This window comes from Nymphaea colorata, chromosome 13 (assembly GCF_008831285.2).
Source record: "Nymphaea colorata isolate Beijing-Zhang1983 chromosome 13, ASM883128v2, whole genome shotgun sequence".
Taxonomy (NCBI): Eukaryota; Viridiplantae; Streptophyta; class Magnoliopsida; order Nymphaeales; family Nymphaeaceae; genus Nymphaea; species Nymphaea colorata.
The window spans coordinates 1,401,971-1,419,724 of record NC_045150.1 but is presented as its reverse complement, the minus strand read 5'-3'; the positions used below and the strand labels follow the sequence as shown (position 1 = coordinate 1,419,724).

Sequence of the window (17,754 nt, the reverse complement as noted above, 5' to 3'; positions counted from 1 at the left end):
TTTTATGTTTAGTTTAAAAAATTATTCATATTCTTTAGTTGACGTTAAAGAGCATCCAAAAAGTTAAGGCCTAAGGGTACAATCTGGTTTCTTATTATTTTTATTTTATATAAAAATCAACCTGAAATCAGAGATTTGACAGTTTTTTGCGGCTCAATTCAATGGGTTTTAATGGCTCATTAGCTTTGGCTTAAAGTGAGAGGAAAATGTTGAAATTAGAAGGAAAATTTGAATCTTCTCACCCTTAATTAATGAAAGAAATAGCAAATTAATGGGCAGAGAAAAATGCGTGCTAAAGGAGTGAATTGACCAATTGTTTCTCTCAATCTTCAATAGATAATTAAACTTTTGGAAGGCTACAATCCACCCCATTAAGAGACATGTGCCCGACCTACATGGGCTCAAATTATTCAAAATCAAGTAAAAGAAAGTTATTGGAAGATTTGTTCCTTTTTTAAATTTAAGCAAATGAGCAAATGGAAAGTCTGCAACCATATATATATTTGACTTTTATAAAATCACAGCGGACAAGATAACTTGAGGGGGGGAATATTGGTTTTATTTACTGATGTGATTGCATGCAGAGAAATATGTAGCGGTTATGAACCATGAAATCATTTATGGTATAAGCTTTTATTTACCAAATTGTCTTAATTAAATTTTGTTCAATAAGATTTAAATTCAAATATCATTTTTGCAAACCCAATTCAAATTCAACTAACACACGATCTGAAATTATATGTAAATTGGTCAGTTTTTACCGTAGCTGATTTATTGAATTAGAATTGAAAATTCAATATTGAACTGTATGCCGAATCTTAATTGGATTGAAAGTCATATCTGAAATTTTTAACCAAATTCAATTGGGCAGATTGAAAATCGAATCATATAATAAGATATCTCCAATTCATTTACATCCCTAGCTAAAATTCAGAAGACTAGCAAATTATTTCTTAGAAGCAATTCATTCAATCTATTTATTTCTTTCTTGGCGTGCTATGCTGGTGCACTGTGGAGTACTTTAGAGGCATTATTTGATCCTAAAAATAAGGTGGAAAAGGTACCGGATGACCTGATCTAATTGGTAATATAAAAAGGTTTTGTTTTTTTTTTTCTCGTGTACCACACTCAACGGAATCTTTTGTTGACATATTTAAATTATCGGGGCCATTTATATTTTTAATGTCAATTGGAAAATGAAAAAAGAAATAGGGACCTAAATGATTGGAACGTACCTATCTAGGCATTACTGTGTTTCCGTACCTGTATTGTATCGGTTCCTGGCCGATATGATACAAGGCTGAGATATAAGTTGTTTTTTTCAATTTTCATTTTTTAATCAATTTAAATTAATTTTAAATTACTTTTAATAAGTAAAATGGAAAAAAAAAAGCTGATACTGGAGAATACGTAACTGAATGGTTACCAAACCTTGAACTCGGATTCGGAGTCGGATGTAAAGTTGAAACTTTCTTTTGCTTGGTTTTGAATAATTAGGTCGGTGTTTGGACAACAGTCACGACTCACAGCACCCTTTCCGCTTTTTCCTCACCTAAGCTTTTTGTCTTTTCGTTCGTTTCCTTTTCTATTTCTTCTTATTATACATATTGTTTAGCTTTTTGATGTATTTACGTATAACTACCAAATGTTTTAAAAAGTTACAGATAATGATGCTAGTTTTTAAAATAGTAATGAATATATGCCTCCTGCTTTGACTTAAAAAAAAAAAAAATTGAACATCTGCTAACATGGGAAGACATGTTTCACCAAAGAAGCATTTTGGAAGTTTGTGGAAGAAAAAAAAAATTGGGTCTCGCTTTTATCTTCCTAAGGAGGAATCTCTTCCATGTAATTAGTAAAGACATTTGATCATTTCTAATTCATAACACATGGTTCCTTGTTAGTTAACTATAACACTAACTTGTTCCCCATCACACATTTTTCAATATCTCGATAACTTTTACATCTCGAACACCTTTTTTTCCTTTTTCTTTTTAATTTTCCGTCTTCAAAATTATACTTCGGGTGAGCAAGGGGTATTAATCCCACCGCCCGAAAAAGGCCCGAAGGCCCTCCCCCCATTCTCCCTGCCTCCGGGGTCCTGAGCTGCGTCGGTGTCAGCGATAGCAACGGTGCACCATTCAACTTAGATGCCGCGTCCTACCGCCTTAAGACATAGGAACATAGCGCTCACGGAAATCGAACTAGAGACCTGCCTTAGTACAGGCCCCTAACTCAACCAGCTACGCTATGCCCCTTGAGGCTTCAAAATTATACTTAAAAGGCAAAAAAATCTTAAAGTTTATGACAAAAAATGCAATATATGTATAGACATTTAAAGTAGTAAATTTTCTCAATGTTTTCTTCTTGAAAATGGAAGAACGTGAACTTCTTTTTCATATATGACCTAAAGATAGGACTCACTTCTTGGTTTCTAGCTCTCTCTATCACTGTGGGCAACCTCAATGTATAATAAGATGTGCTTATTTATATGCCTTTTGACTTGAGATAAAAGCATGTTTAAAAAATAATCTTAGAGCGTCTAAGGTTAAAGTTAAGAGGGTGACTTAGCAACTTTTTTTTTCCCTTCTCACCTCACCCGGGTTATTTCACAAAGACTTACACAATTCATTCAAAAAGAAAGAGAGAATAAAAGAGTACAATACAATGAACAATTCTATGCTACCTACAAAGATTAGGAAAAGTAATTGCTCCCTCATTGATTTTATCCCAATTAATTGGTTCATGGCTACAATGATTTACTTCATAGGTAAGATCTTCTGTTAAAGCTCAAGACAGCCCAGCTACTTAGTTTGAAGGGTCTGGAGGGTGATGGAGAGGCAAGATGGTCAACTTCAACAGAGTTAGTATTACGAATTGCTATCACGACCTAATGTGTTATTCTTTTATACATACAGTAAAAAAAATCTGAAACGACTTATGTGAACCCTGACCTATGTGAACCCTGTGATTGAAGGTCACAGGGGGCCTGTGGTCTCTTTAGAGCTGTAGAAAAATAACCCTTCACCTTAGCTCAAAAAAACCTATTGCTGAAAGTTGGAGCAATGTACCTTTTTACATAAAAGAGAAAGATAACCCTGCTGTGGGTGCGTTACAGTAATATATTAAAAGATGAACCGTTTAACGTAATTTATTGTTTTATTTGGGTTCAAAAGAAACGTGCCACTTGTTTAATTTTTTTACCCGGCGTTAGTTTCCAGGATATCGTCCCCATTTGTGCCACGCCTCTCGCTTCGCGCCTTGCAGGAGAGAGAGAGAGAGAGAGAGCGAGAGAGAGCTCCTGTTCGCTAATGGAGTGCTACACCGGCATTGATGATGCATCAGCCTCTGCTGCACAGCTGCTGATGAAGGCAGCTTCCTTGATCACTCCTTCTCAGTGGCTCTGGGCTTTCTTCTTGGTGCTTGCCTTCTTTCTCTACAATTTTATTGAGATCCATCTCATCGGCGACCTCCTTAGAGGGATGCGAGGAGATCCTGTCGCCTTAATTTATAATCCGAACTCTGATATCTGCGCTGCCCTTATTGCCAAATGCCCAATTCTTCGGGGCAGGTGGGTTTTTCCCACAGACGTTTGAACTGCCGGTTTGATCCTTTCGTGAAGCGAGCAGATTCTTCCCTTCAATGGCTTTCCTGATTCTGAGACTCGGTTGTTGGTTTCTTGTGTAGATATTTGCCGACTCCGTGGCTTCCGAGTCCTCATCTTCAGACTGCCTTCCTGCAGTTCTTCGGCAGGCCTCCAGTTTTCCAGTACAGGAGGTGAAGAGATGCCTTTTTCTCGCTTCTACTTCTGTCTTTATATCTGTTCGTATACTTACCCGAGCCTCTGGAAGGGCGGGATACGAATGTGGCTATTAGCAATCAAACTCAATCTCCAACCCTTAGGTCCGACGTTGTGCTTCTTTTTGTCGGCATCTGGCTCTGAGGCTAATTGCATATGGAACAAGCAATGAGAGTCCAAGAGAAAAGCATACTTAAATTAGCTCTTGACGAAGGTTGCAACACGCTTTTAAGAGCGTCAATCAACTTAGAGCTAACATTTTCATGCTTACATTCACCTAAATTGGAACTATAAATTACCACGTACAGTAAAGAATCAGTAACAAGATTGCTTCCTATGAAACTCTAAAATGAAAGTTAGGCCTTCATGTGTTCTGGATATTACGTATACCTGTTTTTACAATTAAATTATCAAAATAAAAATGTTCGGACATTCTTAAAGTAATTTGACATGGATGCAAATTGGCGCTGTCTTGTTTTTTGATTTAAAATGTTGCCAGTGCGTCATAGGCACCCAATGGGGGATAGGTAGAAACTGTGCGCCCTAACCAACAATCTGAAATTGCTTTGAAATAAATCATGTAAGTTTCTGGACTATTCCTACGGTACTCATATAGACGCTGCACAACGTTTTAAGGTAATAGTGGTCAAGTAGTAGATTCCCATAAATGGAAGTTAGTTTTTTGCTTTACATGCTTTCTGGAATCATTTAATTATTGGAATATCGGGAAACAAAAGAAATAGCCCACTCCAGTATAAAGGTAAAAATACACAATGCTAGGTAGTGTGATTTCTCATATGCATGGACAAACTTATGGTTAGGTATGTGGGTTCGGTAAACAGTGTGATAATTGAAGCACGTTGTATCTTGTGAGAAAATTTTGGTTTCTGTTAAGAACAAGTTGCACGATTTGGAAACCTGGCCGACTTGAGGATATTTTTCTTGCTTTTATATGCCCTTCTGCTGATTTGTCATTGCAGTGTGTCAATGTGTATTAGTGATACATATATTTATTATCTTAGGACTCGATCAAATTTGATATTGTGCATTACATAATGAGGTTTCAAAGTTGACTTTTGGTTATTATTTCAGGCAAATATTCCATGTGTCAGATGGTGGGACTATTGCATTAGATTGGCTGTCTTCTAATGGTATAATGAACAAATCCTGTTTCTCTTCCTTATATATTTTGTAGTATGTTTCTATTTTCAATATTGTGATGACTTATTAATAATCTATGCCTTGCAGTATATGTTTGTGACTGCGTGTGGTACGGAATACATAATGAGACACTATAACTGATCTGCTTCTTTCCAACCTCTTTTTTAAGCTTTTCTCAAGATGTCAATTTATATCGTCACTTACTCATGTAGAATTTGAAGAAGTTTATGTGCTGGTTCTAGGTCATATATGGTTAAGTGGGGCACGAGAATGCATAATAGTTATATTTGAAGTCCAGACTTTTTCTAATTTTTATTACAAGCAAGTGACCTTCAAAGCATTCTTGTAAGAGAAGGTGACAAAATTAATTACGAAATTGCAAGTTATGACTGATAAAATTAAGCCTTCATGCTAATACATTAAGATGTTTCATTTCCGTGCTGGCATACTTTTATCAAAATATCGTGTCTTTTTCAGAAGTACTTGTTATTTCCATCCTGTCCAAGCTTAATCACATGCCCTAGCAGGTCAGCCATATTGAAGTTTTTACGTTTGGTTACTTGGTATATACTGTTGCGGACAGTTTGCTTTCTGCTATAAGAGATAGATCTCAGAATTTTCTTTATGAGTATGTTTCCATTGCATTGCTAAGTTGATGAGGGCAACTTCATTTGGGTAGAGTTTGCATGGATTTAGACTTTAGTACACTATTATATCCTCTTACTTTTGGAAATGCAACATCATATGCTTGATAAAGTCTTCTTCGTGATTGAGTTTTTCCAGATTATGATCTTTTAGTCACAAGTTAAGTATGTGAAGCATATAATTTTTGAGAAAGTTTACTTTAACCTATATGTTAGTTGTGTTTAATTTTTTCTTTACTGTGTGCAGCTTCCAGGAATCATGCCTTCAACAAGGCTCTTGCCGAAAATGATCTTACCCCCATTGTGGTGGTAGTCCCTGGACTAACAAGTGATTCTGCGTCATCTGTATGTTCTTAGTCCTTCTTTTTTACTCTAGGGTCATTTGTAAATCTCGTCCGTGCTGTTGTTATTTAGCACTGTTTGGGTTGTTAGAATGGTACGAGTACCATTCTTCCTCTGCTCATGTTTAGCTTTGCAATCTGGTATCTCTGTCTTGCTGTGCTTGACATATCCATTTCTTGCTTGCTGGACTCTGAAACGGAAATTTATTCTTTCTCTGTCTTTTCGACTTTAAAAGAAGAAATATAATACATTAAGTTTCTAAGTTTATTAAATATCAAACTAGTTTACTGATTGTTAAAAGTTCACATGATTCACTTTGGGAATGGATCATCAAAAAATCATCGAACACCTGGCTGTATAACTGGGTGTGATGCTTTACATAGAAGGATGAAAGAACCAAGAGTACAAGGCTCACCAAGAAGAATTGCTTGTTGACAGACCTAAATATTATTTTTTCATTAAATAATAAAACAGTTCTACATGCAGTGAAACCTATGTCACATAGGTACGGGTACGGGTGCTGGTGTGAGTATGGGTACCGACCATTTTTAAAAAACTTGGGTGCGGGGGTACGGCCGTACACACACACACACACACATATATATATATATATGTCAAAAAATTTCAAACAAAATAACATATTCGCACATATATATATCAAAAAATTACAAACAGAATAACATATTCATGAAAGATAGAGACACCAAGCAACGATCGACAGCGAACTGATCCCAGCATACAGCGGAGATTCACAGAGATGCAGACAAAGGCAGATATTCACATGCACAGTGATGGTGGGTAGATTAATAGTGATTTGTTCATTCATTCACAGACTAGACTCTAGAGGTAGTGTGCAAGAGGGGATTTGCGCCGAAAGTGTGTGGCAACAGATGGTGGGCAGCGACCGAGTGGGCAGAGCCACTTTTCACGGGCTGAGATTGTGGGTGGTGATTGGTGAGTGATGGTCAGATAGATGAGAGATCAATAAATGTGCCGATAACAGAAGCAAAAGCACAAACAAAAGAAACATAGATATTTTTAAATTACAAACAAAAGAGGGAAGAGAAAAAAACGAACAAAAACAAAGGGAACCGACTGCAGGCGACGAACAAAAAAGAGGATTCAGAAAAAATAAGATGATAGAAGGCTCGGCCGGTGAAAAGCGCCGTCGCCGTCGTCGATGAAAAGATGAAAAAAAAGCAAATACCATCGCCGTTCATTGCCTACAGCTGCCGGTCGCCACCCCTGCCTTCGTCGGTCGCCGCTGCCTTCATCGGGGAGAGAAGAGGCAATGAAACGATATGAAAAAGGGAAAAAGGGTTTCAAAAAATTTAATGTTACAATGGTTTAAAATGTTAAAATGAAAAAAACGATAACATTTAAAACAGACAACTTTAGACTCGATCAACTTTGACCGAGTCTGAAAATGGTCAAAAATAGGCTTGGGTGCTTTGACCACACCCGGTGCGGTCAACGCCACACCCCAAGCGTACCCACCACCGTACCCGTACCGGTACCGGTGTCGTACCGGTACCGTGCGGGTACTCCTCGAGTACCCGTGTGACATAGAGTGAAACACAAATGAGGAGACCATACTATGTGCAAGAGGAGGCAAATACCTAGCAATTGAACTAGTCCGACTGTCCAAGAGTCAATTGATGCTATTCATCCAAATAACAAGAATACACATGGCCACTGAGAGGTATCCTTAGGTCCACACAGATGTTTCAATTTTTGGGGTTTCCTCCCTCATCTTTTCCATCAGTTAGGTTTAGTACTGGGCATCGGGCCGGGCCGGGCCGGCCCGACCCGGTAAGGGCCGGCCCGATCCGGCCCGGGCCCGGAAAAGTGCACACACTCTCTCTCTATGCTGTCTGAGGGCTTCAGTGTTTCTACTCCCATACCAGTTATCACAAATCTGACTTTACTCATAGGTGCTGAATGTCCAATGCTAAGGAAAGAATGAACATCTGATGCATAGGTGGACTTTGTAGGGGTTTCGGTATTAACTGTCTCAGCATTTTCAGCTCATGAAATCTGTCATACACGTTGAACTCTTATGATTTAACCTTATATCCCAAACATTATACACCTATCTGTGTGGTTATAACTTATAAGTTTGAAAAAAGAATGTCTAACATACAGGACAGCAAATATTGGCCGAGTATAATCTAATTTTTATATATATATTTATTTATTTATATGTAGAAAATTGATTCAACCAGTTCTCCATCCTCTCTCTTCCCATTCCCTTCTCCCTCTATGTTTTTCCGTTCACACCCTTCCACCCAAGCTCTCCTCATTAATGCTCCACATTGAGCATTGGATGAGCTCGGGTGAGTTGGAGAGAGCAGGAAGAGAGAAAAAGAGAGGCTAGTCCAGCCATAACAAAATGGGGAATAGCTGAATGCATTTCTTATATATATATATATTTATATATATATGTCTCAAATGTTGCCACCTGGAACGTACATTCAGAAAGTGAACCTGGTATGTCTCAAATGTTGCCACCTGGAAAGTACCTTCAGAAAGTGAATCTGGCTTAAACTTCACTTTTGGAAGGATATTTTAGAGGCGGCAACCTGTTATTTGATCTATTTATGGGACTCTTCAGAGCAGTTCTCATATTTCTTGGTCTCATACTCTAAGATCCCTTCCTGCTCATCATCATGATCGTTCTTCTATTTGCCGCTGAGTATCGTTCTATTTGTTCTTAATTAAGAAAGTTCTTTAATCTTTTGTCGTTAATTATGTATTTGTAATGTGTGATACCATTGCTTTTGTTAAGCATGACTCTAGGATTTTGCTTTTCCAGTTTTCCTTTTTTCCACATATCTAATCTCAATTTGATTTCCTGTATAGTTAATTGAGATGAGTCTAAGCTTTTTATACCCCTATATCATCATTTTCAGCATCATTTATTTCAGAGTCATTCCACAACTTAGTGTCTTGGGTTTTTGTGTATAATTTATATCACGTTGGGAATGCAAATAACATGCACCATATACAAATGGATAGGAACTCCATTTCCAATCAAGCACATGCTTCCTGTGAATAGCAGTTGTGTAAATCTTTTGTTCTCAACTACACTTGGTCTCCTGGTCTATCTATATATCTGTACACTTTTCTGCTAGGGCTTGTCTCTAGCTATCCAAACTCTTAACAACCCCATAGTTTCTGTTCTTATGCATATATTTTTCTACTGCAGTATATAAGGCATATTGTCTATCAGCTTTCAAAGCAAGGATGGGATGTCGTTGTCAGTAACCATCGGGGACTGGGTGGCATTTCTATTACTGTAAGTGAGTACAAACTTCTTTCAGGATCTTGACCTAAGAGACCAAGAGGCAAGAGCTGTTTGACGTATAAGATGTTGAATATTTGTTTTTCTTTCTATTGAATAGCATGTGAACTAGAAACTTTAACTTTTCTTTCTAATCTGTTACAGCACCTATTATTGGAGAATGGAAACTGAATATCAATGTTAAGAATAATGTAATTGGCTCAATTTAATCACCGTACTGTTGTAGAATGGTGGGGATAGGTCTTCGGTGTGTTTATGGATGTGGATGCGGCCTATGGTGCAGATACACTTAGTGTGGGACATTATTTTTCAAAAGTTAGGGTGCAGCTGTATATGTTTGCATGTGTATATAAAACATACAAATATGCAAGCAATATATCGTGAACACCATTAGCATCGGAAGTGAAAAACCTTCAACTGTTTCAAGGATCATAATTGGAAACATCATGTATAAAATTAAACTGATAACAAATTTTAGATAATACAAACAAACATGAGAATTAGGATATTAGATATTCAGAAAGATGAAAAGTTAATGTAATAAAAAACTGTTGATCATCTAACACTGGTTACACCACATTTATTATGTCAGTGTGTCCAAGAATGGTATCGCATTTATGTACATGCCAACTAGATTATCCATATGACACTGGAAATACATAAACTGGTTGCTGGTATCATGGCCATTCAAATTTGATACATACATCATTTTTTTTATTATTTTCATGCTTAATCTGCTGTCTAGATAGGTGGTGGAGACAGAAAAGGATTCAGGAGGGACTGTCTTAGCCTTTACAAATTCTAGGGAGGCCCTTGGTAATTTCTTTTTACAAATTTTAACGGCTACACAAAGATTTTTGGGTAAAAACATCCATCTAGTTGTATAAATTTGTAAGTCCAAAAGAAGGCCTTGCCAACCCCTGGCCTCTATTTCACCGTGCTCCTGGTCCGGATGACTACAAAGCATCTTCTTGGCTTTTGGATGTGCATCTCTCTCTCTCTCTCTCTACACACACAAACACACACACACACACACACACACACAAACACACACACACACACACACACACACACACACACAAACACAAACACACACACACATATATATATATGTTGTATTATATTTCATGATTGCAAATATTGTTCTTGGAACAGTCTTTCTTGACAGTTTCTTTTAGGAAGTGATTTTCCTTTGAGAAACCTCTTAAAAGGTTCTTCCTTTCTTTCCTTTTTTTGTTCTTTGGTTTTCCCTTTTTTTTTATTCTCCTTTCTTCCCTTCTTTTCCTCTTTCCTACTTTCTTCTCATTCTTTTCTAATGTCATTTTCTTCCTTGATTTATTGGCTTTCCTTTCTTCCTTGCTTCCTTACTTTTTTCCATTCTTTATTTCTTTTGTTTTTTCCTTCCTCTCTTTCTTCCTTCCTTTTCTTTATTCTCTCCATTATAAATGAAGGAGATCTTTTAGAAGGGGAAAATATAGATGCAGTCTCGCTGCCTGCACTGCTATTGTCAATTCTGAATTCTCCAATAGATTTCCCCATGTGCGCACCCTAGCAACCTGTGCACAATGTGGCTTACACTATAAAAACTGACCTGGTATTCTTGTGGTAATCCCTTCTTCTAAGTTTTAGAGAGTTCAAAATTAAAATCAATGTCCACAATCAGTTCAAACCTGATATTGCTTCTTTTGCGGATTTCTCTTTCGGTTTTCCCGCATGCAGGCCTTTGAACAAGCACTGCCATTGTATTACGTCCTTTCTTGACTTATGATGACATGTAACATGCGAATGTTTGCTGCAATTCCTTGGCATGCAAATTATTGTTTTGCCTAAATATCCAATTGAGAGTCCTTGCAATTTAGCTTTGTCAACAAGGTGGATTCATGTTTATCTTCCTTCAACTCTGATTGTCTCCATATCTGTTTTTTGCCATTCCCCAAATGATTGTAGCAACTGGGAAGGCACCTTGGACAGGGTTTGCGCTATGGGCATTGTGACGGTGGAGAGAAAACAAACTCAAAATCTATTGATTACTTACCCTAACCCTTACTCAAGGGTGATAGGGCACAAAACATAATTACATTGTAAACGAGAAAAATATTAAAAAATAATTAAAGAACTGTCAGGTTCTTTAATATTCAAAAAACTGCCTCATTGTCAACACTCGCCCTCAAGCTGGAGCATAAATATCTACTATGCTTAGTTTGTTACAACACTTTGAAAATGCACTAATTGCAAGAGCTTTAGTAAAGATATCAACAGTTTGTTCTTCAGAGGTCACATGAGTTGTAAAGAGTCTAAAGACCACTCCTCCTCGAACTAAATCACGAATGTAATGACAGTCCACTTCAATGTGTTTAGTTCTTTTGTGAAAGACCGGGTTATTTGCAATATAGGTGGCTGCCCTATTATCACAAAACATTGTCATAGGTAGTTGAACTGGAATGTCAAGGCTTTCAAGCATGGATCTGACCCATGTCATTTCTGTTGCCGTTTGTGCCATGGCCTTATGCTCTGACTCAGCGGTAGACATTGAGACCCCATTTTCTGTTTCTTGCTCCTCCAAGATATAAGATTCCCTCCTACTAATATTGGTAATATTTAATAACTTATTTTCAAATCTTTTGAGGAAGAAAATTGTGAATTTGCTAATATCACAAAAATTTTGTGATCCTCTTTATGTATTGAAATTTAAAAGTTTGAAACATTGCCTTGTAAAAGATTTTCACTGACAAGGAAAAAATAGCTTTCTATTGTCAAATCCACTAGACTCAGAAAAATGTGAATTTGCTGAATATATCACCACATCTTGTGATCCTCTTTCTTTCTTGAAACATAGCCTTGTAAAATGCATCACTAACAAAATCTTATAATATGAAATCATCTGTTGAGATATATGGATGCCTGGTATTTCTGTGAAATAACAACAGATTTATCTTTGATCATGTTCAAGTTTGTATATTAGTTGTTCTGTATACCACTTGTATCTTTTTCCTTAGATGTTTCACATTGTTCGAACTGAATATATGCAGTCTGATTGCTTTTACAATGCTGGATGGACAGAAGACCTGAGGACAGTTGTTAATTATCTTCATCAGGAGCATCCAAAGGCTCCTTTGTTTGCTGTTGGCACCAGCATTGGTGCCAATATTCTGGTATTCATCAATTTTTTTTTATTCATTATGTGAAGTATTTAATTACTTACTAATTTTAGAGCTCGTGCAACATTATGGCCTTTTCATTCCTTAAATTTGCATCTTCTTCCCCTCTGTAATCTTTGAGATGTGAAGAAAAATTACCATTTCATTAAAGTGGAAAGTGCTTAGCGTTATGGCCTTCTTGTAGTTCTTGTCTAGTTTGCCACATCATGAATCTGTTTACAGGTAGAACTTGTGTTGTGCTTAGTTTCTCATGCAGCAATTACTTGTCTCGATCATAGGTATGATTCAAGTCCAGGACACATAAATCGATGATGTAAAAGAACATAACAAGGTCCTTGTAAGTTGGACAACCTGTCAGTTTCAAATGCAAATTTTAACATGGACGTCTAATAACATTGAAAAAAAAAGAATATAGTTGTTGAATGTAGATAATAAATCCAAAAGAAAATGCAGTCAACAGTTTTTATAATAGATGCATACATTAAATGGAAAAACAAAAAAAGGTGCTTGACTTACATATTCATGCAATGAATCTGGAAAAAGAAAAGGGAAAACACGATCAGCAAATACAAATATAGGTGCACAGAAGTCTGGGTAGTGGTACAATGCTCACTAGCTACTTAGCATTCATTTATGTGTAAAAGCAGAAAAATAAATTAGATTCATTAATGCATATAACAAATATGAGGAAGGCGACCAACATAAATTCGATTGACCCCATAACAAAAATTGAAGACAAAGGAAAGAAGTACCTAGGAAGTAGAAGGTGGACCGAGATGAAGGACACATGAGATGTGAAGAGGAGAAAGGAGAAACAGTAGGAAGTAAGGATCACTCATGGCAGAAGCAACAAGAGGTTCTAGAACTGAAGTTCAGAGAAAGACAATGAACTAGGGCACTGGTGACAAAGGGAAGAATATGGATGTTGGTAAGAAGAAGAAAAAAATAGTACTTATAAATGAACTGGGCAGCTTGATACTTGGTATGTTTTGATAACTTATGTGCGATTGGCTTGTAAAGAAAAGAAGCTGAGATGAGCTCATTCTACAACTGGACAACTCAAGAATGAAACTGGGTTTTTGACTCACAAGCTCCATTATTTTATATATTGCATTATTTGTATACAAAGTGTGCGACTCATGTCTATGAGCCAAAGTATCATGTTTGAACATCAACCAGAAAACCCAGCACAAGCTGCTCTTTGAGGTAAGCAAGCCCAAACAAACACTATTCATCTTGGTCTGCTCATTACTAGTCTTAAGAGGGGATATTGATGAGAATAGAAAGCAGCATAAGAACAAGAGGAAGAAGAGAAGGAAGAAAGGGAGGGGAGAGAAAATATGACCCTGGGTGAGTTGGTGTTCTCTCTTCTTATGACATTTCTTCTTGTTCTTGTGATACATAACAAGAAAAGAGAGAGAGAGAGGTGGATTTTAATACTCCCTCTTTCATACCATCGTTATTATCTATGTCACATAGGTGTGGGGTGCGGGTGCTAGAGTGGCACATCTCAAAAAATTTGGGTGCGGCTGTGCGACAAGGGTATTTATGATTATTATTATTATTAATTTATTATTATACTAGATGAACCTAAAGCAGGAGAATCTGAAACAACTTCTTTTCCTTTCCTTCTGTCTGCCATCTTTCTTCAAAATGAAAATTTGAGTCATGTTTCTTCAAAATGAAAAATTTCAAATATAACAAATTTAATGGGTGAGTTGCACAAATTTAGTTCAACTTTAAGAATAGATAGTCTGCATAGTTCCCTATCAATCATAAATGGACAAATGCACATGCACTTGAATAACACAAGTACACAACCTGATTCATGGTCAAACAAAAATAATAACAACAATCTAAGAGCGGTAGAGAAACAATCTAAGAGCGGCAGAGAAACAATCTAAGAGCTGCGCTACGACCTCTAATAACAAAAATAATAACATCAATAGAAATGAACACGACAGTCTGTAAAGGTATCACTTTGAATTCCCCATTTCAGCTTATAATACTAAATTTCCTGCATAGTGTCATAATGACATCGAGCAATTCAAAGAAACCAGCAGAGACTCTACTGCAGCTATCCACAATAAGGGAATAAGTATTCACTTCATCAAAATAAAACAAAAGAAATAAGAAACATCATTAAAACTTGACGAGGCTATGCTGCCTGTGGTAAAGTGAGAGTGAGAGTTTACCTCTACTGTTAAAAACAGACAAGCCAGACTTAAACTAAAGTCCAGATATGCAATAGAAACTAAGATGTTGATTGTACAGGGACATAGCATAACTGCCACAAGAAATCGCATCACAGACACTGAAATGCTTAACAAGGAATAGAGGAAACACGAAAATTATACTTAAAAACAGCAGAGATGCCGGACGAAGATGATGCAGCTTCGTTCGTGAATCGTGAATGAAGAACAAAAGAAGAAGTGGAAAGATGTGAGAGGATGCTGTCAGACGGAGAGGATGCCGCCAGTGGATAAGAGCATGTTGTCGGTGGAGGACATGATCGACTGCTGATGGAGAGAGAGCAGCAAACGGATATATCTGAGAGACAGCAGAGACGCCAGACAGAGATGATGCCGCCGGTGGAGGTAGAAATCAGAGAGAGCAACAGACGCCAGTCGCCAGATGGAGAGGATGCTGCCAGTGGAAGTGACGATCGCAACGGACGGAGAGAAAGAGCAAAGAGAAGGGGCGAAGGGCACGATCTCGTGCCCTAAATTGATTTTGTTAAAAATAAAAATAAACCCCCCGCCCCCGCCCCCAAAAATGGACCAAAATAGACATGGTGCAGTTTGGCGAGTCGGGTGCTCGTCCAGAATTGACCAATTTAGCCGATTGCGGCTGACCGCACCTGACTCACCTTAGACTTGGTTGGGTGTGAATTTGGGTCGCACCCACACCTGCGTCGCATCGACGTGGGTGCGGGTCCAAAAATGGCGCACCCTTGTGACATTGGTTATTATTATTGTGTTATTACTAGTGTTTTAAAACTTGCTGAGTCAAGGTTGACTCTGTTTGACTCGTTTGCAGTTAAAACTCGTCAAAACTCGGCTTGACTCGGCCATGACTACTTGGCTTGGCTTGACCAAAACTCAGTTTGACTCATTTGGAACTTTGTTTGACGCGGCCAAAACTCGTTTGATTTTGCAATCTGGTGATAACAAGGGATTACCTAATTGTGACTTACTGAACTTTTGACATGACTTTCTGACTTGTATTGGGGCAAAAAATTTTAAAAAGATAGCTCATTTATTAAATTTTCATATTGCAAATGAAAAGTTAAAGTGTTGATTATTGGAAGAAGAAGGGGCGAGAGAGATAGAGGGAGAAAGTGAGAGAGAGAGAGAGAGAGAGAGAGGAACGTTTTTCTTATTCCAGCACATAACCCTAATCTCCTATTAATATGAGACTAGGGTGTGTTACCAATTTTACAAAAATAGTCCACTAAACATAAGACAATAATTAAGTGAACCTATTCCAACTTTCTAATAATTCAGAAAACCACCCGACTGCTATAAGTATTTAACACTCCCTCTCAAGCTGGAGCATAAATATCAATCATGCTCAGCTTGTTACATCCTCTCAAGAAATCGCCAATGGGAAGAGCTTTAGTGAACATATCAGCAGCTTGATCTTCAGAAGAGACATGAATGGTGTCAATAACTCTTTCTTGTACCAAGTCCCGAACATAATGACAATCTACTTCAATGTGTTTAGTCCTCTCATGGAAAACAGGATTATTTGCAATGTAGGTTGCTGCTCTATTGTCACTGTACATCTTCATTGGGAGTGTCACAGAAATCCCCAATTCTAGAAGCACAGATTTGACCCAAGACATTTCAGCCGCAGTTTGGGTCATAGCTCTATATTCAGACTCAACACTAGATCTAGCAACCACATTCTGTTTCTTGCTTCTCCAAGAAATAAGATTCCCACCAACAAAGACACAGAAACCCGTAGTCGATTTCCTGTCATCTACTGACCCTGCATAATCAGCGTCACTATATGCTTCTATGTCCACACATGATCCCTTTTTTTACCATAACCCCTTTCCCGGGGCTGATCATGCCTTAAAAAAGCCAAGGCCTCTTTGGACATCTCGATGGTTCAACAAAGGCTCCACCAATATCTATTCTGCAGGAGATAAAGAATGAGGTAGGAAAGGTCATTGTTGTTCAAGAAAACAGCAACCCCGAACATGTTGTGTGGATGAGACGTGACCAAAGTCTGGTTGCATATATTTTGTCTGCTCTATCTCAACAAGTGTTACTCTCGGTTTCTGATGATTGTACTATGGAAGAATTATGAGAAACTCTTGCTGATACTTTTTTCCAAATATCAGAAGCTCAGATTATGTACCTAAAGAAAGATTTTCAGAATTTGAACAAAGGTTCAGCATCTATCATGGATTATTTGGGGCATATTAAGGTTGTCGCAGACCAACTTGCTGCCTCAGGGAATAACATTTCTGATAAGGAGAAAGTGGAGCAAACTTTAAGTGGACTTGGGCATGATTATTATGCCTTTATTACAGCTCTTGAGGTCTTTCCTGTTCTGCCCTCCTTCAACGAATTACAACAAACTCCTCCAACACGAAATGAATATGAAAAAAGTCATTGAAAGGACTGATCAAGGGAACTCCCAAAATGTTGGCCATGAATGTAAAAATTGGTCAGAACCATAGGAACTCTGATTCTACCCACCAAATAACCAAGGTATGCCTCATTTGAATACTTCAAGAAGAATACCAATTTGTTTTCGATGTAACAAGAAAGGGCACTTGAAGGCACAATGCTGGTTTAATCCTCAAAATAAAAACAAAGGGGTAAGACATGATTACAAACAAAGAGGACAAAATTCTAAAACCAACGCCCAAGATATGCAGCAGCTATTGATGGCCGCATTCCCCAAGATGACTATAAAGCAAAATGAACAGGGAGAATGGTTCTTGGATTCAGGCGCAGCCACCCATGTGACAGGAAATTCAGGTAAATTAACTAACTTATCCCCTTATTATGGTAGAAATTACATTATAACAGGTGATGAAAAATTTCATCCCATTACACATTGGAAATGCACATATTCCTTTGTCATCTTCCTCTCTATCATTGTCCAATGTTGTTTTTGCTCTCAATATAAAAAAAAATATATCATATCCATTTCTAAACTCATTGATGATACAAACTCTTATGTTGAATTCACACCTTCTTCTGTCTATGTCAAGGACCTCCAAACGAAGAAAATGTTCGCTAAAGGGGAGTGTCAAGGGAATATGTATGTCCTCAAGGAATGTCTACCCAAAGATTCATCCACCTTTGGTATAGGATTGAAGACATT

General features: G+C 37.6%; 1 protein-coding gene across 1 annotated transcript in view; it reads left to right on the top strand.

The window, feature by feature from the left end:
- The first annotated feature begins 3,230 nt into the window (after positions 1 to 3,230).
- The window catches only part of LOC116267077 (uncharacterized), a 49,216-nt gene continuing 34,692 nt past the window's right edge, over positions 3,231 to 17,754 (top strand). The window contains exons 1-6 of the mRNA XM_031648637.2: positions 3,231 to 3,571; positions 3,688 to 3,777; positions 4,892 to 4,950; positions 5,852 to 5,949; positions 9,155 to 9,244; positions 12,280 to 12,402. Coding sequence (XP_031504497.1) covers positions 3,312 to 3,571; positions 3,688 to 3,777; positions 4,892 to 4,950; positions 5,852 to 5,949; positions 9,155 to 9,244; positions 12,280 to 12,402 — 720 coding nt within the window. The 5' untranslated portion in view covers positions 3,231 to 3,311. The remainder of the gene's footprint in view (positions 3,572 to 3,687; positions 3,778 to 4,891; positions 4,951 to 5,851; positions 5,950 to 9,154; positions 9,245 to 12,279; positions 12,403 to 17,754) is intronic.